Below are 21,960 nucleotides of genomic sequence, written 5' to 3'. Positions count from 1 at the left end.
CCACTTGCAATGCAGAAGACCTGGGTTCAATCCCTGGGTTGGGAAGATCCCCTGGAGAAGGGAAAGGCTACCCACTCCAGTATTCTGGCCTGGAGAATTCCATGGACTGTATATCCATGGGGTTGCAAAGAGTCCACTTTCACTTTCACTATATTTTATTTGGGGCTTTCCAGGTGGTGCTAGTGATAAAGAAACCTGCTTGCCAATGCAGGAGACGTATGAGACCTGGGTTGATCCCTGGGTCAGGAAGATCCCCTGGAGGAGGGCATGGCAACCCACTCCAGTATTCTTGCCTGGAGAATCCCCAAGGACAGAGAAGCCTGCTGGGCTACTGTCCATAGGCTCGCACAGAGTTGGACATGACTGAAGTAACTTAGCAAGCATATTTTGCCTGTGCCCAACTGATTGGCATTAAAATATTTCCTAATTTACTTTTACATCAGTGTGGCAGAGAATGGCCTTCACACACACACACACACACACACACACACACACACACACACACGAAGGGAGCAGAACATTTGTTAGGAAAAAACTGGGGAATCTTCCTTCTAAAGGGTCTAGGCAGGATTTTGAAGGATGTGCTACCCCCTTACTGTGAAGTGATAGGCAGACTATTAGGCAAATCATCATACCAGCTTCCATCTGTGTGTGTGAGTGCATGCTTCATCATATTCATGAGGATGCAGGGCACTCTGCTTACAGCGCACCACTGTTGATAAAGCACTTACTTAGAAAAGGATCTACAGAAAAACCAAGGGTGCTGAGGAAGGGAAGAAACTGGTTCTCTTTTGCCCACTGCCAAATAACTGCAGCCTCTGGGTGTGTGTCTTTCTTCCAGACAAATGCAGGTGCACAAAATTCTGTTTACACTCTCCTGGAATGAACTGCATCAGAAATGGGTTCTCTCCATATACGTGGGGCATAAATGCAAACTTTGAAAAGGCATAAGCCTCACCCACTCTTTTTCATGGAAAAATCGATGGCCACCTCTTACAAAAATGGAAACACATTTATATTCAGCAAATCAAAGAAGTTAATGTACTTCAAGTTAATTCAAATGTAAATCTCAAAAGAAAAAAAAAAAAGGCTGCTGTTGTCCTTTGACTTGAAAAGTATGTTGGAATCATACAGTGGTTTCCGACGGGGCCAGATGCAAGCCATCTGACCCGCCCGGTTCTTGAGACTGGTCATTTGGGGGGTAAAAGTGTGAGGAACTCTGACTTGAAGGGGGCACCATCGCGAGCTCAGATCAGAGTTGGCAGGGCTGCTGGGAGAGATGAGAGCAGCGGGGAACCGCGGGGTTCTCTTACAATCATGACTGAGTTCCTCCAGCCACATTTCTCTTCTCTTCGAGTTGACAAGCTCCTCCTGGACAAGGTCGGCAGCACTCGCACTGTCCATGCTGTCGACAGGTATCCCTAATCCCCTTTCCAGCATCCCAGTGTGATCAGAAGGGACCTCCACCTGGGTTCTGTGGTGTGCCCAGGCCTCTGCAGATTTCTCTCGACAGGGACACTCAGGATGTTCTGGGTGCCACGCTGTAGGATGCATCCTTCAGGAGTGGAAATTACGTAAAGTTGCTACCAAGCCCCACCTCCAGGGTGGGAGCCTGGCCAAAGATCTTGCACGTGTAGGTGGTGGGAAGGAGGATATTTTATTTTAGCATTATCCATCCACCATGGTGGACTTCAGAGCTCCTCCATTTACAAAGAGCCAAAAATCTCTCTCCAGGGATGCCGTGAATACATTTCATAAATTGCCTTTCGAGGGGGCTTTCAACAAAATTCTCCTCAAAATTGAAACCACTGACCAGGATTCAACTAAGCACCCCAGAATGCAGCAGATTTTTGAGTTCTTGAGAGCATCATAGCACAGAGGATAGACTGTGGAGCCAGCCTGCCTGGTATAACTCCTGACTCCTCCACTTCCTAGCAAGTGCTGGCTAAGTTCCCTGACCTCTCTTTCCCTAGTTTCTACATCTGTAAAATGGGTGCAACATATCGGCCTTCTGGCATTATGAGGAGAACTGAGTGCTCAGAACAGTAATTCAGCACAGAATAAGCTCTCTTGAGACTTCCCTGGCGGTCCAGTGGTTGGAACTTTGCCTTCCAGTGCAGAGGGTACAGGTTTGATTCTTGCTTGGGGGCTTGGATGCCACATGTCTCGTGGCCAAAAAAGTTAGGATGTGGAAGAGAGGCAATAATGTAACAAATTCAGAAAACACTTCAGAAAATGGTCCACATTAAAAAAAAAACTTTAAAAAATGATACAAATAAACGTATATAACAGAAAGAGACTCACAGACTTAGAGAAGGAACTTACGCTTGCATGTACACACTGTTTTATTTATAATGGATAGCCAACAACGACCCTGTGTAACACATGAAACTCTGCACAATGTTATGTGGCACCTGGATGGGAGGGGAGTTTGGGGGAGAATGCACACATGTATATGTATGGCTAATTCACTGTTCACCTGAATCTATCACATTGTTAATTGGCTATGCACCAATACAAAAAAAAATAAGTTTTTTAAAATCTTTAAAGAAAGATAAGCTCTCAATAATGCTTCCCTGGTGGTTCAGATGGTTAAAGCGTCTGCCTAACATGCGGGAGACCCGAGTTTGATCCCTGGGTTGGGAAGATCCTCTGGAGAAGAAAATGGCAACCCACTCCAGTACTCTTGCCTGGAAAATCCCATGGACAGAGGAGCGTGGTAGGCTATAGTGCATGGAGTCACAAAGAGTCAGACATGACTGAGCTACTTCACTTTCACTTTCAATGCTAGCTCTTATACAGAAAAACAATTTCCCTTTTCCACAGGCTTATTTTGGTGGTGCTTGTGGGGTCTGTTTGCAGAGGCAGTGATTCAAGGCCCAGCCTCTAAAGAAGCTGACAGCGTCCATGGCAACAGATGAACCTTTTTTCTGGGTTCTGGCAAGGCCACTGATACCAAGTCACAGCGATGCGGAAAACAAGGAGTCAGGCCGACGGCTGGAGTGCCTTGCTCCACCCAAGCAGCATACAGGGGGCCTTGCCAAGCAGCACAGATGCCGCCTCTCAGAGCGCCCGGATTTTTCTCACAGTTGTCGTTTTGCCTGGCAAAGAGAGCTTTCATCTTTCAAAGATACTGATGTCTTCTGCCTCGTACCCTCAGCCCCACTGCTCTGAGGTGGGGGCTCTGGGAGAATCTGCTGGGCTGCACCCCACTTTCCAGGCTGCCTACACAGCAGCTCACCTCAGGCCAGTCCAGACAGCCCTCTAATTCAGTTCTTGCCATGAAATCACACAGAAATTGTGGCCACAGGGGTGGCCAGAGGTGACGCAGACGCGGTACAATCTTTGATTCTGTTGGTCGCTCATTTGAGGGTCTTGTTGGAGGGGAGCGGAACCTACAGAGTCAGAGGGACTTACAGAGACCTTCCCACAGGTTTATCACGCTTCCTTTGTCATGTGCTTTCATCCTCACATTGCTTGCTTGCTAAGATGCTTCAGTTGTATCTGACTCTGTGACCTCATGGACGGTCACCCGCCAGGCTCCTCTGTCCATAGGATTCTCCAGGCAAACATACTGGCATGGGTTAGCATGCCCTCTTCCAGGGGATCTTCCCAACCCAGGGATCGAACCCACATCTGTTACATCTCCTGCATTGAGAGGTGAGTTCTTTACCACTAGCAGAGTCTCCCTTATTCCGGGGAGGATTCAGGCCTAAGAGACACATCTTAAGTCAGAAGAGAGACATGGGAAAGATACCAGCCTTGAGGTCCAGAGAGCCGGGTTCCTTGTCCCCCTCTGTCACGCAGTGGCTGCGTGACCAGGCTCAGATCACGTCCCTCCTCTGATATTAGTTTTCTTATCTGAGACACTCCATGGGTGCATGAGCCCCACCTTCAAGTTGGGACATGCGTTTAGGGTTTGACTGCCATGTGGGGTGTATCCAAAGGATACACAGATACAGTTAATCCCATGGATAAAACATGTGGAGGCCAACATTTGAAGGGTCAGTGGTCACAGATGTTGTCCAAGGGTTGGAGTCTCTCTCTGTGTGTGTGTGTGTTGGGGGGCTGGGGAAGAGGGAGAGGGGTGAGGTTTTGTGTTGTACAGCCTCTATGTGTGTGAGAGAAAAGGGGGAAAGTGTACATGTCAAAGACCCAGGGAGAGACACTGTGGATGTCACTTCTGTGCGCGAGGGAAGGAAGCTGGGGAGAGAAGAGGGCGGGGAAAGAGGAGGAGGGACTGTGAAGAATTCAAGAGCACATTGCAAGTGCGTGTGAGGAATAGGGAATGGGGAGAGACGGAGAACAAGGAAGAGAGGAGATGTGTGTGTGCGTGTGCGTGTGTGGCAACTTGATCAGTGGCTGGACTGTACACACAGCTCCTGCCTACACAGTTCTCAAAAACCTCCCCAAGGTCCCCAGAGAAGCTCTGTCAGGGTCTTTGGGGAATTCTCTTCTCCAACTGGCTCCAGAGCAAGGCTGGATTCTCTCAGTCTGAGGACAGAGGATCAGGAGGCCCTCCAGGGGCCTGCTCCTCTCATCAGGGCCTGATTTCTGGACCTGGGTACCTGAAAGTCTGGCTCTGCACTGGGGAAAACAATCCCCACTGGGTCCTGGGGTGCCTCAGAGCAGCACAGCCTGTGTAGGCAGCAGCTAGAAGCTGGCTCACCCTCTCCGCCCAGAGGATGAGGACGCCAGGCTCTGTTTACAGCTCCAGGCCTGGCGACGTCATCCCAGAAGGGATGTGAGGAAGGAGGAGTCGGACTCTATCCTCGTGACGACTACTCCAGTTTGGAGGAGGTGCGAGGTCAGTTTGGGAAATCGTGAAAAGAGCCCATAGTGGAAATCTTCCTTTTCAGAGTCTGGCATCCATTCATCCTCTTCCTGATAAAACAGTACCCCAAATATTTGGAGAACTGCCTCTCCCCACTCCTTTTCATAGAGTTGACCTTGGCCCCAGGAGTGGGTCTGGCTTGAATCAGGCGTCTTCCCCTGCTCCCAGCCACAGTGATTAGATCGGGGAGCGACAGGTGAACACACATCAGGCCAGTGTGAGCCATGCCTCAGACTTTGTTCAACACTCTCAAGAGGGGTGGTTTCTAAGGATATGTGATGGAGAGACGAGAAGGGTTAGAGTTCCGGCTGTCATCTTGTGATTGTGACAAGTGCGAAACTGTAGCCCACCAGCAGAAAGCAATGGAAAGGAAAGAGACAGTCCTGAAGGTACAGTTTAAGCTCTGGATCCAGCAGTACCTGAAGCCACATTACCCTTGAACATCTCTGATTATGTAGCAGATACATTCCCTTTTCTTGAAGCCGAGTTGGGTTTTCTATCACAGGTGACCCATGGCCGACACAGAGGGGAATGGGATTCCCAGCCCCCTGCTGAGAATCCACAGTGTACTGGGCAGGCACAGTGACCGGCGCTGGGGGAGGAAGTGGCGCAGCACGAGGCTTCTGTCCCTGGGGGCGCTCAGTCACTTGAGAGGGCAGACGTCTGGATAAGCTAGCACCCCAGCGACACATATCCATGTGTCTCCAAGGAGAGGAGCTGACAGCCTCCTCCAGAGCCGAGATGGGAAGGCCAGTGGGGGACAGAGGAGTCGGGACATGGGGTTGTCACTGGGTAACAAACACCAGCTTTAGAGATGGAAGGACTGAGACCTGAATTCCAACACCACCTCTCCAAGTCTCCATTTATTCACCTGCAAGAGGGGGAGTCTTATCTCCTAGTTTTGTTGTAAGAATTAAGACATTTAACCAGCCACTCAGGACATATTTGTTGAGCACCTATTATGTGCCAGAAACTGTGGACAATATGGTGGGCCAAACAGAGAAGGAGCTTATATTCCAGTGGAGGAAGCATCCAAACAAAAGCCTACCGATTTGCCTGATGGCCCAGTAGTTAAGAACCCACCTGCCAAGGCAGAGAACATGAGTTCGATCCCTGGTGCAGGAGGATCTCACACGCAGCAGAGCAACTAAGCCTGGCAGCCGCCACTGCTGAGCCTGTGAGCCTAGAGCCCGTCTCCACAACGAGAGAAGCTGCCGCAATGAGAGGCCCATGCACCGCAATGAAGAGTAGCCCCCGCTTACTCCAGCTAGAGACAAACGTGTTCAGGTAGCAGCGAAGACCCAGCATAGTCAAAACACACAATACAAGAGCCTAGAACGAGCGAGCAGGACAGGGAAGGGCGTGGATGGCAGAGAAATATCAACAAACACAAACGTTTCTTGATGACCATCTGTGGACTGTGAGGGGAGGTCTGGAAGCAGAATAGGAGGGCAGCATTCCAGGTGGAGAGAGACCCCCATTATGATGAGAGAGGGAGGGAAGGAGGTGGGAGAGCAGGTGGCACCAACCCTGTGGGCCCCTGTGGGATGCTTAGTTTTGTCTTTATCTTAAGAGCAAAAGAAAACATGGATGGTCTGCTTCTGGCTAATTACGAGTTCAAAGCAAATTACTGCACTGGTTTTGCGTTCAGTTGCAATGTTGTTGGGCTTCCCAGGTGGCGCTAGTGGTAAAGAACCTTCCTGCCAATGCAAGAGACATAATAGGCATGGGTTCGATCCCTGGGTCAAGAAGGGATGGAGGAGAGCACAGCAACTCACTCCAGTATTCTTGCCTGGAGAATCCTATAGACAGAGGAGCCTGGCAGGCTACAGTCCATAGGGTTGCAAAAAGTCAGACACAATGAAGTAACTGAGCACACACACATGCAATGCTATTGTGGCCAAGTTGAAAATACAGATTAGGAGAGAAGCAACCTGTGCTAAGCTCACTTGGTTAGACCAAGTGTCAGGTGCAGCACCTGGGACCTTCAATCTTCATTTTGGCATGAGAGATCTTTAGTTGCAGCATACACACTCTTAGTTAAGGCATGTAAGATCTATTTCCCTGACCAGGAATTGAACCTGAGCCCCCTGAATTGGGAGCATGGAGTCTTAGCCACTAATCCACCCTCCTACCCTGTGAACCGAGGCTCGGGCCTGCCATGGAGGCTTTCTGGGGATCTGTGAATTTAAGGCAGACAACCTGCCTCCTGCTCAGGAAGTGGGCCACGACTTTCACTTCTCTTCTCCAGTCCTTCTTGGGAATCTGGGTGACCAGCCTGAGCCACATGTGACAAGACAGATCCAGGACTGCCTCAGGCACTGCTGAAAGCATCCCAGGTTAGAACATCTGAGTTGTCATAAGGACTTACCTATGTAAATAAAACTCCCCTGGGAGAGGGGTCGGAGATATGCCCACCCCAGATGGCACGTGGTGAACTCCTTTCAGTCTTTCCTGGCAGCTGGCTGTGATCAAGGGGGAGACAAAAGAGAGCCCAGGAGGGGTGAGGTGGGGAGGACACCTCTGGAGGCTTCGGGGTGCTGAACATGGCCGGGCAGCAAAGGCCCCATTCCGGGTCTCTGGGTCAACAATTAGTGGCCGTGAGCATTTGCAGCAACATGGATAGACCTAGAGGTGATCATACTAAGAGAGGTGAGTCAGACGGAGAAAGACAAACATCATATGATATCACTTACTGCGGAATCTAAGACATGATACTATGAACTTCTGTTTTACTATCTGTAAAACAGAAACAGGCAGACTTAGAAAACAAACCTCTGGTTACCAAAGGGGAAGTGGGGGAGAGATGATTTAGGATTTGGAGATTAAAAGACAACACCATGCATGGACACTCAGTTGTGTCCGATTCTGTCTGTCCATGGGATTCTCCAGGCAACAATACTGGACTGGGCTGCCATTCCCTACTTCAGGGGTCTTCCTGACCCAGGGGCTGAACCCGCATCTCCTGTATCTTCTGCATTGGCAAGTGGATTCTTTACCACTGCACCACCTAGGGAGCCCCTAAAAGTTGTGTGTGTGTGTGTGTGTGTGTGTGTGTGTGTGTGTGTGTGATTTTTTACTTCGAATACACACACACACCCATGTATATAGGCTTCCCTGGTGGCTCAGTGATAAAGAATCCGCCTGCCAATGTAGGAGACACTGTTCAATCCCTGGGTCAGGAAGATCCCGTGGAGAAGGAAATGGCTACCCACTCCAGTATTCTTTCCTGGACAATCCTATGGATGGAGGAGCCTGGTGGGCTACAGTCCACTGGGTCGCAAAAAAGTCAGACATGACTGAGTGACTAAACTACAACAAATACATGCGTGTGTGTGTGTGTGTGTGTGTGTGTGTGTGTGTGTGTGTAGGGGCTTCCCCGGTGGCTCATGTGATAAAAAAGATACACATTACTATATATAAAATAGGTAAACAACAAGGACCTACTGTATAGCACAGGGAACTTTATTCAGTGTCTCGTAATAATGTATAATGGAAAAGAATCTGGAAAATACATATGTATGTGTATAACTGAGTCACTTTGTGGTACACCTGAAACTAACACGATATTGTAAATCAGTTATGGGGGGGGTCAATAAAATAAGTAAATATAAATAAAAACAACAACTACAACAACAGAAGAGTTGGTGGTAGTTTCAAAACTTCACGAAAGGGAGGCCTGGCGCCCCGAGGAACCCCCCTGTGCAGTCGCCCAGTGGCTGTGCCACATCCTCAGAACAGCGGAGGCTGGCAGGCGGGGAGAGGGGATGTGAAGGGCACAAGAGAGACGGCAAGAAGAGAGTCCACACCAAGGCTTACACAGTCTCAGATGAGCCACTGATAGCTTTGGACATGCATTTTACTGTGTCCCTTTGCAATGCCATCTCTTTCCAGGCAAATTCAATCCTTGGCGTGTTACCAGGGTGAGACTGCAAGGTACAGAATTCCCTGCACGATGTCGGCATGAAATCTTCCTTCTGGGAGCTTCTGGGAAGAGGAGAAACAATCAAGATGCAGCCTTTATCTTGTCTGAATTCCCTCTCCTCTACTCAGCCCTCAATACCACTCAGAATCCTGCAGTCTAATTTGTATATCAAGCATGTTATTAGATGTGAGAATTAGAAGTGACAACCGAAATGCCCCACGCCATGATGCTAATACTCATTAAACCATCCCTGTCTATTATTTCAGAGAAAATACATGCTCACGAAGAACATACTTAGTGACTGTCTGCTAAAATACACTCCTAGTGACTTAAATCAAACATGGGGAGGCCTGGGTTGTCCTTGAGTTGTCACATGGCCATGAAAAGCACAGTTGCAGAGAAATGCTATATTCTTTCACTCTAAAAAAGGGTTGGGGGGACTTCCCTGGTGGTCCAGTGATTAAGAATCCACTTTCCAATACAGGAGACGTGAGTTTGATCCCTGGTGGTGAACTAAGATCCCACATGCTGCAGGGTAATTAAGCCTGCACATTGCAAGTAGAGAAGCCCATGTACCACAATGAGAAGCCCATACACCACAACTAGAGACAAACACACGTGCTCGATGAAGACCCAGCACAGTTAAAAAAAAAAAGTGGCTTGCACCAGAAGGAAAGGCTTTACCACAATGAAGCATCTGGATTAGGAAGCCTGGGGATCTCACCTTAATAGACAGACCCTCCTCTAACCGGTCTCTCTGTTAGTGGCTGCCCCCTTCAGCAGCCCAGTTGGTGAGATCCCCTGGAGACCTGGCCAGAGGGCCTCACCAAGACTTGGATGAAGGTTCCAGAGCTGCAAAGCGGAGGTGAACACAGAGGGGAACTTCGACTGGATCAGCTCCTGGGAAGGACCACCCGACTCCGCGGGGCAGGTGCCACGTGCACTAGCTTACTTGGGAGCCCTTTGGCTTACCTGAACTTCACACCTGGGAAGCCATGACTGAAAGGAAAAGGAGGAGCCCCATTTAGTGCTTCCAGAAGGCTCATCTCTTCTCCACCTGAGTGTCTGAGCATTGGCGTGGCACCTGCGTAAGCCTCCGGAGACCCACCATGCTAGAATACAACTCAACACTGCACGTCGTCCACAGACATCAGACAGGAAGCCTACACAAGGCAGGTGAGATGCTGCCACTAAGCAATGGAAGGTGTAGGTACCTGTGCCACTTAGATGCCACCCTGTGGCCCTTCATTTCTGAAATGGCTCTGGGCAGGGAAGTGTGTACGCCGGCAGGTTTGATAGGTGATGAGTTAAAAATGAATGAAGCTGGTCAGCTGAGTTGGATTTTCATCTCCTAAACTTGGAAGCCTACACTGTCATACTTACAGATGACTTGCTCCCAGAGACTAGAAACCCGCCTTCAGCAGATATGGTGACAGGACAAGTCTGGCTGGTCTATAAGGAGAATGGGCTCGCTCCACCACCTTCAGCCTCATGCCCCACCCAGGTACGAACTTGTCATATGCAAAGGCAGATTCCTCTTTTCCCCAACCATCTTGGGGAGTTACACTGCCCTCTGAGTCCAGGCTCAAGATGCTGCCTGAACATAATCACCGTCCTTCACTACACTAGCAAATTTCAGCGCCGAGCATCTGGCCAGTTCCATCCCTGGGCACTCTGAGGAAGTGTTGCAGAGGTCCCTGTCAACCTCTCAGGAGGGGCCCAGAAAAGGTCAGGGATTTTGCACAAGGTTTCAAAGCTTGCCAAGCAATAAAACAGTCTGATTAGAAATAAAGCTGAGTACATTGATGAAGTTTTGAATGCAACAAGCATTCAGGGCACGTTTTTCAGCATCCAGTAACACCATACGAGGTAATTATTAATAAAGCCCAGAGAGAGAGAGAGAGATTGTCCCAAGGTCAAAAATAAAAGTGTGGAGAGAGCACTTTAATATTATCATCAGAGGTGCACACGGTGTCGGAAGTGACTTTCCTTGACCTTGTCCCATGGAAACAGATTCACAGGCTCTCACACACTCCTTGGACTGAAGATCCTGAATATAATTTTGGAGAAGAAAATAGAAATTGAGAGAAAGTGGTTTTTGCAAAGCAAGTGCAAGTCTGCATAAATGCTGCCAAGGTCTCTGTAATACAATAAGCCCATAAACATCCAACAAAGAGAGAAGCATTTCCTTTGGAACTAAGGTATAAAAGCTTTATGATTATGTGCATTCCTGAAACTCTCATAAAAATTCTGTCTCACAACTCCTTTTAGTTTGTTTGTCTTTAGCTCTTGTTAGGGTTGACTTTTTTTTTTTTTAGCCACAAACAAGTCTAATAACCACATCTAATATTTTGGCATAATCCTAGTATATTGAAGGGCTTCCCTGGTGGTTCAGATGGTAAAGAATTGGCCTGCAATGCAGGAGACCTGGGTTTGACCCCTGGGTCAGGAAGATCTCCTGGAGAAGGGAATGGTTAACCACTCTAGTATTCTTGCCAGAGAATCTCCAGGGCAGAGGAGCCTAGCGGGCAACAGTCCACGAGGTCGCAAAGAGTCGGACACAACTGAGCGACTAAGCACACATGTACTAGTATAAATGAGGACCAAAATTTTCCTGCTATGTGAATACACCTAGCCTCAGGCCCAGGAGCATCTCTGAGTCTTAAGAACCTGCATGGAGAACTACTAAGCTCAAAGGTGGCTTTCATTGAGCTTCCGATGAAAAAGGACGATTTGTAACAACAACTTCTGCAAACATTAGTTTCTTCAGCTACAAAATTGGAATACTGGCTCCACATACCTCATGGATGGCTAAGAGGTTAACATAGCATAATGCAAGCAAAAAATGCTTCTCAAATTTAATAAGGTCTGGCTGCATCCTTCTTGATGGCCTGGACTCTCGTTTGGGTTCAGCCATCAAGCTGCTCTCAGCCACAGGATGAGTCACAGGATGCCCTCTGGTCCCCTAGCTCACACCTCAGGGCCTTTGCACCGCCTCTGGGTGCTGTCTCAGCACCAGGCCCAACTCTGTATGGTTATGGTTGGGACCTTCCTGTCTTCTGCATTAGACTCTGAGCTCCTACAGGGCAGGGGACTCTTCCTGTTGTTCTTGGAGACAGCCTTCTCCACTCCAGCCGGTGCTATGCTGGGCAGGCTTGTTCCAGCTGTGGGGAGCTGACTGTGGGTACCTCTCCCTTACTCAGCATTCAGTGGTAATCTGTTGGTAGCTCAAAAACACACATGGTGGGGATATTTACACTATGGAAATTGACAAATGCTACAAATCAAGCTCTTTTTCTTTTTATCCCTGGAGAGCCACCTGTCAAAAACTTACCAGGATACTACTGACACCTAGCCAGTGCCCTCACCTCATCCTTTTAACCTGACACATCCATGCTGGACAAACGCTCTCTACAACAGAACCAAAATCTAGTGTGTCATGACACCCGCCCTTTAAAAAACAAGTATTTATTTATTTGGCTGTGTCAGGTTCTAGTTGCAGCATGTGGGATCTAGTTCCCTGACCAGGGATTGAACCTGGGCCCCCTGCATTGGAGACACAGATTCTTAGCCACCGGAGCACCAGGGAAGTCCCTACACCCTCCCTTCTTGAAACATACGTACTCTCAGTTCTATGATCTGCTTGCCTGGCTTGCTCCCCAGTGACGGCGGCAATAACCACTGCAATCAGAGCTAACATCTACTGGGACTTACTCTGGGCTGGCTGCTGGCAGATGCCTCTCAGTGAGTCCTGTCCACGGGGCTGTGACGCTGTGACGCTGGCACTGTGTTATACTCATCTGACCCAGGAGGAAAGCGAGGCTTTGGAGCCTTGTCCACGGGCAGGCAGGGCCAGCATCAGAACCCAGGCCACCGTGGCCGTGTCCCCCGCCCCCGGTCACAGCCACATTGGGTCACTCGCCCTGCCAGCCTCCCATGGCCCCTCTCCCCACGGTCACGTCCCTGTGCATGTCCAGCACTAGTCACCGTGGTTCTATTTTCACCCATGTGGCAATGATATGCAGAGATCTTTTTGATTATGCTCTGTGGCCCCTTATGATTTCCCTAACAGCCCCCAGTTTCATCCCTGGCTGGGGGAGTGGGGCTGGCTCCCTGGTCCCCACCATAGGGGGGCCTCTGAATGTCAACCAGCCTCAGAGCCCACCCTGCTACATTCTTCCCTCTGGATTGAGGCTCCCAGAGGCCACAGCTGTCCACATCACTCTCTGAACCTGGCCTTGGGAACATTCACTGGGGATCCACTGCAGTGGGCATAGGGCTGCCTCATTTATTGCTCCCAGCACTTCCCTACACCAGCGAAAGCTTGATTTGATGGATAGCAGACTAGGGAATGGAGAGCTAAGAAAGGACCAAGCCAGAGTTTCAGTCAGGCATGCATGATGGCATTTAAAAATATATATTTTATTTATTTGGCTGTGTCAGGCCTTAGTTGTGGAACATGAGCCTTCGTTGTGGCATGTGAGATCTTTAGTTGTGTTGTGACACGCACACTCTTAGTTGTGGCATGTAGGATCGAGTTCCCTGATCAGGGATCAAACCTAGGCCCCTGCATTGGGAGTGAGGAGTCTTAGCCACTGGGAAGACCAACAGGGAAGCCCCTAGGGCTGGCATTCTTTCCATAACACCAGAGATCCTGAGCATAAGACAGGGCACAGGCTTCTGGATGGCCAGGGGATTCAATTTCCACTGCTATCTCCCAGCCCCTGGCCCACAGAGCGCAGGCCCTGCCCTGGTAACCCTCTAGGTGGGCCCTGTAGCGCCTTCTCCCGTCCCAGGGCCTGGAGAGTGGGACCACACTGTAGGTTGAGCTATACCCCGTCCTGGGCTGGGGAGGGCCTGCCCAGGGCATGAAATCCCCAGGGCCACGTAGTTCTTGTCCCTCGAAAGGTAGCCTCCACTCAGTGAGAATCAAGTGGTTAACTCTGCTTAAACGTGGTCGCTAAGTTAAGGGCAGTTCAGGTGACCGAGTGTGTGTGTGCTAAGTTGCTTCAGTCATGTCCAACTCTTTGCAACCCCATGGACTATAGCCCTCCAGGCTCCTCTGTCCATGGGATTCTCCAGGCAAGAAGACCAGAGTGGGTTGCTGTGACCTCCTCCAGGGGATCTTCCTGACCCAAGGATGGAACCTGTGTGTCTTAAGTCTCATGCATTGGCAGACAGGCTCTTTACCACTAGCGCCACCTGGGAAGCCTGTTCAGGTAACTAGGGAAACACATTCATCCCTTCTGTGTTGTGGTGGACACCCTGGTTTGATTGGACCTTTTTAATTTTTATTTAAAAATTTTCTGACCTCCATGGTTTCCTTTGAGAAATCTGTTGTCACCTGAATTGATCTTCCCTTATAAAAAATATATTGTTTATCTCTGGCTGCTTTCAAGATTTAAAGTTTTTTCTTTAGTTTTTAAAAGTTTGATTTTTATGTGTGTAGATCTGAATGTATTTGGTTTTCCAAGTCATGTGTTTATATTTGGGGGGCTTCAAGGACATCTTCTGGCAATATTCTCAGAGAATGACCTTTTCTCCTCAAAATCAGCCAGTAAATTTATTTGGTTTTCATTTCCCTGGAGTACCACCCACAAGCGTTATCCAGCAGCTTCTAATTTTCTCCACTCATGCTTACAAAAATCCTCTACTGCAATAAAAAGTGTAGCTGGAATACTTTTATGAGTGTGATGAGAAGTGATGTCCTGTCACAAGAGGCGCCATCCTCTGGTATACCCACCGGGACTCAGCACGGCTTCCCAGCTGAACCATCAGAACCGGAGCTATGAGACCCAGGGGCTGTGGACCGCAGATGGTTAAAGGAAAAGAAATGAAAAGTTCTCATCACCAGAGCCTCCTAAGCATGGGACAGACACCATGGTGGGCACAAATCATCCTCTCTCTAATCCTTTAGCAGCCTGCTAAGCCCAGTGTCATAAATTCCCATTTTTCAGATGAGGAAAATGATGCTCAAAGAAGTTAATAGCAGCTGGCTAATAGCCACACAGCTGTTAAGTGCCAGAGCCAGTGTAAATGTGCCAATACATTTTAAAAATTATTTTAGGCAGCATGGTTTACCTATAGTAAAGTACACTAATCTTAAGTGTCACAGAGAATGTTTACACATGTGTGTACACACATAAGACCACTTAGTCAACATGCAGAACATTGTATTAATAATCACTCCAGATGGCTTGCTGGGTCACCTCCCATTCAGCAACCCCTCCTACCCCCAGGGGCCATCGCCACCATAGGTCAGTTTGGCCATTTCAGAACTCTACATGCATGGAACCATACAGTATGTGCCACCTGTATCTGTCTTCTTTGGCTCAACATCACATGGTGTTCATCCATGGTGTTGCATGTGTCAATAGTTTCTTCTTTTTCATTGCTGTGTAGTATTTTATTACATGACTACATCACAATTTTTATATTCATTCTCTGCTGATAAGACTTTGGGGTGGTTTCTAGTTTGGATGCATTACAAAGAACGCTGCTGTGAGTATCTTTGTGCACGTGTTTTCTGGACATACACACTCTCACAAAGTCAATGGAGACACCCCTTGCCCCAGTTCCATCATGTAGCAGGAGGTTGCAGTTTTGTTCTATTTTGTTTGTTTGCTTTTGCTATAGCAATTATGCTTCCCTTATTTTTAGCCATAGGAGATTTAGGAAGGAAGAATCTTACTGACTTAAATAGGAAGAGGTCTGAGTAAATTTGTAAAGTTCTCTCCAAGCAGTTTTTAATTCCTTCCCATTGAAACCTTGGAAGTGAGGTGAGAGGGGATCAGTTTTCCCTCTTCAGGAAACACATACAGGGAAATACACCCTCATACCTCCGCACACTTTCTGTGTCGCTCTACACATTCAAATTCCCAACATCAACCACAAACTACCCTATTTGACCTAAATAATGCACTTCCTGCCTCAGCCATACCAGTTCTGCTGTCCCCAAAGATATACTGTTTCATGACCTTTCAGTGCTTTACCCTTCCTCTCTGCCAAATTCCATCCTTCTTTCAAATCCCTGCTTAAATGAAGCCCTCCCTTTTCTTTCTGGCAAGCTAACAGAATTGTAAATTGATGGGGACATAAATTCTAAATAAATAAACCTACTGTACACACACTTTATTTATATGAGAATATACAACAGATTTTATTTTTTCCTGAAGGCCATTTTTAAACATACAGGACACAATTTAATACACAGCACATTTTTTAAAGGTGAGAAGCAAATTACTTCTATTTGATAATGACCTAATGATCATGACATATGAAACCTACTGAATGGTGTAGTCTTTTCCCAAAAGTTAAGAAATAAAAGCTAAATTGATTACAAGCAATGCAAAAAATGTTAGTGCTTTATGATTGTAACTAAAAGGCACGGCTGACAAAGATTTCTTAAAGGTACTCAGTTTATTTAGAATTCGTTACACTTCCTCAGTTTACAAGGCCATTCCTAGATATCTCTTGAAGAATCTCAATTTAGAGGTTAAGCAAATCACCTGAAGGACACAGAGTCCCAGAAGATGCAGATGTCTTTATGGGGTTTAATTCTGATGAGGCGCTGGAAGCTACTTGATTGGGGAGTTGGGGGATGCCTCCCCCAGAACAATTCTTTAGAAAAAAAAGTGAAATCCTCTTTTCTTAATTATCTCATATCCTCACTTCTACGGGTGTAAACTATAAGCCTCTTCAGTTCTTTCCTTACCAATGAATTTCTAAATACTCCCCTGACAGGGCTGCCTTTGAATTACAGAGACCATAATGTTCTCTGATGCTTTTACAGTGATTCCGAGAGCAATTCACACCTCAGGCAGGATTCCTAAGAACCCTTATGACAGTACAGCTTACACATTCCAGGGTGAAGCAGCCCATTTATATGGTAAATGCGTTGGCCCTCCCATCAGGCGATGCTGAATTAGTTTGCCTTCCTTAGGCCGCATGTTCCTGCTCTCAAATGAGAACTCCAGAAATTTAGCAGCAGTTGCTTTTGGTCTTGATTTTAAGAGCTGTTTGTAGTCTTCAGAAATGAATACAGCATCATCTTCTAAATTGGTTCCTGCTAAACTTAACTGTCTTCATACTGAATACTGCTTTGTCCAAATTTTAGGGCTTGGTTTTCTAGGATCTTTCGAAGGATTTACATTTTGTAAGATTTTTGTAAAGTGAAACAGATGTTCTTCACTGTCTATCCCCCTCTTTTGCTATGGTATCAAATCCTTCTTTTCATTTCTTAAATTGATTTTCTGTGGACTGTTTTGAGGGAACTTCACATTTTTAACCACTAGGCTCATCCTGGGCTTTCCAGGTAGCTCGGCGTTAAAGAATCTATCTGCCAATGCAGGAGACGCAGCGGTAGGTGGGGAAGATAGATCCCTGGGCTGGGAAGATCCCCTGAAAGAGAACATGGCAACCCGCTCCAGTATTCTTGTCTGAAAAATCCTACGGACAGAGGATGGGCTACAGTCCATGGGGTTGCAAAGGGTCAGACACAACTGAGTGACTGAGTATGCAGGTTTATCCGAGGCTTGTGCATGTACTATATGCATATCTGTGCTTTATAAATAAAAAGAGCAAGATTCCCTCTTCCCTCGTGGTTGGGGGGCATAGTCCTGTGAAGAATGCACACCTTGGAGTCAAAGATTTGGTTTTGGATCCTGCGCCCACCCTTATGGGAACAGTAAGATGCCTTGGTAAGCTCAGCATCTACAACTTCAACAGGAGGAGATATTCACCTTGCAGGACCATAAAGGGGAGAGTGCTGGCATCTAATTAACGTTCTGTTCTGGAAGTCCACTCTCTACTGCCTGCAGCCTAGATTCAGCCTTACCTTGCCCAAGCTTTCCAGCCTGCCCACCGCTCCCCCTTGCCTTTGTCCAGCCTGCATTTGCTTCCTCGTCCTCCCCTCGAACTCCTACCCCGTGAAAGCCCAGCTCAGGCAGCGCTTCCCTTGGGATACTGTCCCGCTGCCGCTCTAACCACCGTCCCCCCGCGGACCTCACAGCCTCCAGTACAGCGCTGCCCACTCACGCTGCTCATGTAGTGCTGAGGCCTGTGTGACTCTTCACCCTTGGCCGTTAACACAGGCCTGGGCGCTTGCTGATGTAAAGGACCAGTGCCTCTGCTTACCAGAGAAACTTCAGAAAGATAAAAATTTCTGCCCAAGATTCAGCACTTTCACTGCCCTACCATGGCCTGGGTTCAACCCCTGGTCAAGGAACTTGAGATCCTGCAAGCTGCAGTCAAAAGCAAACAAAAAGAAAGAAAGAAATAATGCTAAAAGATCAAAATTTCAGGCTGGCCTCTTCCCCATAATAACTGTCCTGCAACTTATGCAAGGAGGCTTCAGGAAGAAAAGAAAAAAGGAACATTACAAACAAAAGGAATACCAAGAACTTGTACCAAAAAATTATACGACAGACACCAAAAGTGGACATGTGAACAAACAGTTCTCCAGAAAATCAGTGACGGATGGTAAAGAGTTGATTGCTTTAGCACAGGCCTCCTGTGTGGGCTCAACCCAGTAAGCATTTATGGAGGAAATAAATGAAAAATACTTCATTTACTGTGAGATGTGTCTGTGTACATTTCCAGGAACAAGGAGACGCTCTCTTACATAACCTTGTAAAGTGATCAGTTTCAGGAAATTTAACATGAACTCAATACTATTCTACGATTATCCAAACGGTGTCAACTGTCCCAGTGTCTCTCCGGCTACTTTCCTCATCTTAAGGGTTGCCCAAGGGTTAGGCATGATAACCCTTGGTTATCATTTCTTGTTAGTCTTTAAACATTTCCTCAGTTTCTTTTTTCTTTCATGACATCAACATTTTGAAGACTTCAGGCCAGTTATTTTGCATAATACCGCTTGGTGTGCCTTTTATGTTTCCTCAAGATGAGATTTATTCTGAAATCTGGAAGGGTAGACTGTCTCTCACAGTACATGAATGGAACTTAATCACCAACACTCTCCAATTTTTTTTTTCCTTTAATTTTTTCATTCTAGTCAAGAGCTGTGTCAATTGTACAACTTTTTCACTGAACAGCCCTGGGTAAGATGGGATTTTCCAAGTACACAGTAACTTTCTTTGACTTGCTGCATCATAGCGTGTGATGACATTGCAAGAGCTCCTTATTCAAAATGAACTACATGACATTGGCACACGGTGTTGCCAACACAAATAATTCCATTGCATTCAGGTTCCTTTGTCACAAATATTCCACAACATGTACATACAGGATAAATGCTCACCATTCAAAAAAGTGAAATACTTCTTTCACTAAGAAACCATTGCATATATAATTTTTAATATAAGAATTTACCCATGCTAATACACACGATTTTAAATGTCTCATCATATTCTGTCAAGTAGAATGTGACCTAATTTACTTCTTCTGTTCTATCGTTGGACATGTAGATTATTAGTAATTCAGGATGTCTCATTTTCACTGAAAAATTTTTGTATTAAAAACATTCCATTGCCTTTTTAGGTAAAGGTTTTAGAAATTACAGGATAAAGGACTTGAACATGCTAATGGCTATTGATATATATTGGTAAAAGGTTATGCCCATTTTGACTTCACCAGCGATGGATGAGAGTGCCTTTTGCAATCTACCCTTGTCAACACTGAGGAGAATATGGGAAAACAAACATTAATAAGAAAAAAAGCTACTTGAAGTATAAATGTCTATTCCCTTTCTTTCTACTGAGGTTGAACATTTCCGCATATAATTTGTTAACCTGCAAATGTCCTCATCTCATAGTGATAATTTTTTAATATCTTATCTCCTGTAGGGATATTGCAAACCCATTGGGATATCTCTAAAACATACTGTGGAGTTTATACTAAAAGGGCAGCATGCTGATTTATGAATCATGTGGATTGTGTGAACATCAAACATTAAGTGATCAGATAGAAGTAAAGGGTATTCTACAGAAGGTGAAAAGAAATGAAGGCTTAAGTTGTCTCAGAAAAACCAAAGCCAATGCCACATGGGTAATAAGGACATATGTTTTGATTTCAGTTCCAACAGTAATTTTTCTCTCTCATTCCCTGAAAACAATCTCCCCAGCTGGTCTGCATTAAAGGTAATAGCACAAAACAACAAAAATCAGAGAGAGCATTTTTTATAATGAAGCAAAGAACTAAGAGGTCAACTTGTTTCCAAGGAAAGTAGGATCTAATCTCATCAGATTCTTCAATCAATTCGACACCAAATGATAATGGCTGTCCTGTGCGTCTAGGCTCACTCAGAAAGTTTGGTTTCCCTGCAAAGGATCTTAAATGCAACCATTATATGTCCTTATTTATAATGTTTGACTGCATCTCTGCAATAAATAGTCAAGAAGAGAAATTTATATATAATTAGAAAATGATAAAGAGAATGATTCCATAGTATCCTATTAGCTATATAACTTCTAAAATAAGTAAGCCATCATTCATTATTATTAATCTCCCAAAGCTAAACATTTTAAACTAACCTACATTTTGAGTCACACCTGTAGAACCACACCATAGACAGGCCTGGGTGCTTGATACGGTCATTCACTTCTGATGTAGTCGGTTAATATTACCACACAAAGGTATACTCTCAATTCCTAGCGCCTTAATTTTCTGAGAACAGGACTTTTTACTGTTAGAATTATTCATGGCTCCATAGTATCTCAAGAACCACATGCCTATGGTAGCTACTGGATAAACAGCTAGAAATTAAACCAATGCACCCAAAATGGGATTAATTTACACAGGAAAGAAAAAGCATGTCATGGGCAATGGGGAGTAAACTATGGGTCTAAAAAGTGGTCATCACAGCTTCACAGAGCTGTTATCCACTGTTTTATTGGGATTTACATAATATACATACAGGTGTTCTTCACGTAATTTGACATATACAGTGTCTTAAAATCTAATTGCTTGATTATGAATATGCTGAAAGAATATCCCAGTAATACCCTAAGTAAACAATTTCTAAACCAAGAGGTGAATTTCAGATTGCATGAGAGGCAGAGAAGCTGATGATCAAAGTGGATGCAGCACAAAGTGACCCCAAATACCATCTCTCAGTAAAACACTGGTTTTTGCCAGGTATTTAAAGCCTAAACAGTCCATTGTAAATTAACTGTTTTTGTTTCAAGAAACTGGGCAGGTTTTAAAAATTGTTATTTACCTGAAATTTTTCACATTTGATTCAAGTCAAAATATTCCTAAATGTTTCCCATGATGAGTTTGGCAGTGCATCCTGTATCAGGCTGAGGGGTTATACAGCTTGTTACTACTGACACATAAATAAACTCTTCTAGGGCAACCTTCAAAATGTAAAAGACTGTCAGCCCACAGGCCATATGCACCTGAGACACTCTGACTTCTCTACCAAATTGAGCCTTAGAAGAATTTCAAGAAGCGAAACCTTCCCCATGAATCTTGGACTTCTCTCCTGGACTGGTTCCAATGATGAACTTGAATAATATGGAAAAACAGGAAATGAGCTCAACTTTTCCATCTTTTTTGATTTTGGACAATATTAATCCCAAGACTCCTGGAGATAACCCCACAAGAAAGACATCATTATGAGATTAACCCAGCAAAATTCCCAACTTCTCCCGAACATCATCTTCCTTCATGCTCTGATTAAACAAGTTTGGGTGTGTTCTATCTGCATTAGACACACCAAATGTAGAAAACTCCTCAGTAACCCTCCCTTTTCTTAAGAAATAATGCTGACCCACCAACCCCTGGTGGCCCCACTCGGTTGAAGGAAGATGGTGTCACTGGTGAGCTGAGACCCTAAGGGTGCAGTCGGCCACTCACCTTGCCTGCTGGCAGACACAGCAGATCCACACCTTCTCGTGCTTCTGGTAGGAGCAGCAACTCTTGCAGACGTTGAACTTACAGTCCCCACACCGGCGCTTGGTGTTGACAAGGAAGGTGAAGGGCGAGCAGCAGCGCATACAGCAGTGCTCCACGAACTTCTGGTGCTTGGAGAGGATGCTGCACTTGCTGCCTTCCTCATCCAGCTTCTGCTTCATCTCACTGGGAGCCGGAGGGTGGTGGGGGGAGAGGGTGAGGAGAAGAGAAACAGCACATCAGCTCGGGGGCTCCCTCCCTGAAGCACCCCACCCTGGTCCCCCTGTCTGCCAAGCTACCAGGTAGGATCTTCCTGTAAACAATGCAACTCAGGAAGTCCAACGGCTTG

At 46.3% G+C, this 21,960-nt stretch overlaps 1 protein-coding gene across 5 annotated transcripts in view; it reads right to left on the bottom strand.

Annotated features, from left to right (window-relative positions):
• Positions 1-21,960, bottom strand: part of MYRIP (myosin VIIA and Rab interacting protein) — a 215,739-nt gene that overhangs the window by 95,579 nt on the left and 98,200 nt on the right. For all 5 annotated transcript variants that reach the window (XM_020894565.2, XM_020894567.2, XM_020894566.2 and 2 more), the window contains exon 3: positions 21,576-21,797. In XM_020894565.2, coding sequence (XP_020750224.2) covers positions 21,576-21,797 — 222 coding nt within the window. The remainder of the gene's footprint in view (positions 1-21,575; positions 21,798-21,960) is intronic.

This window comes from Odocoileus virginianus, chromosome 26 (genome assembly GCF_023699985.2).
Source record: "Odocoileus virginianus isolate 20LAN1187 ecotype Illinois chromosome 26, Ovbor_1.2, whole genome shotgun sequence".
NCBI lineage: Eukaryota > Metazoa > Chordata > Mammalia > Artiodactyla > Cervidae > Odocoileus > Odocoileus virginianus.
This window is presented reverse-complemented; position numbering and strand designations above follow the sequence as displayed.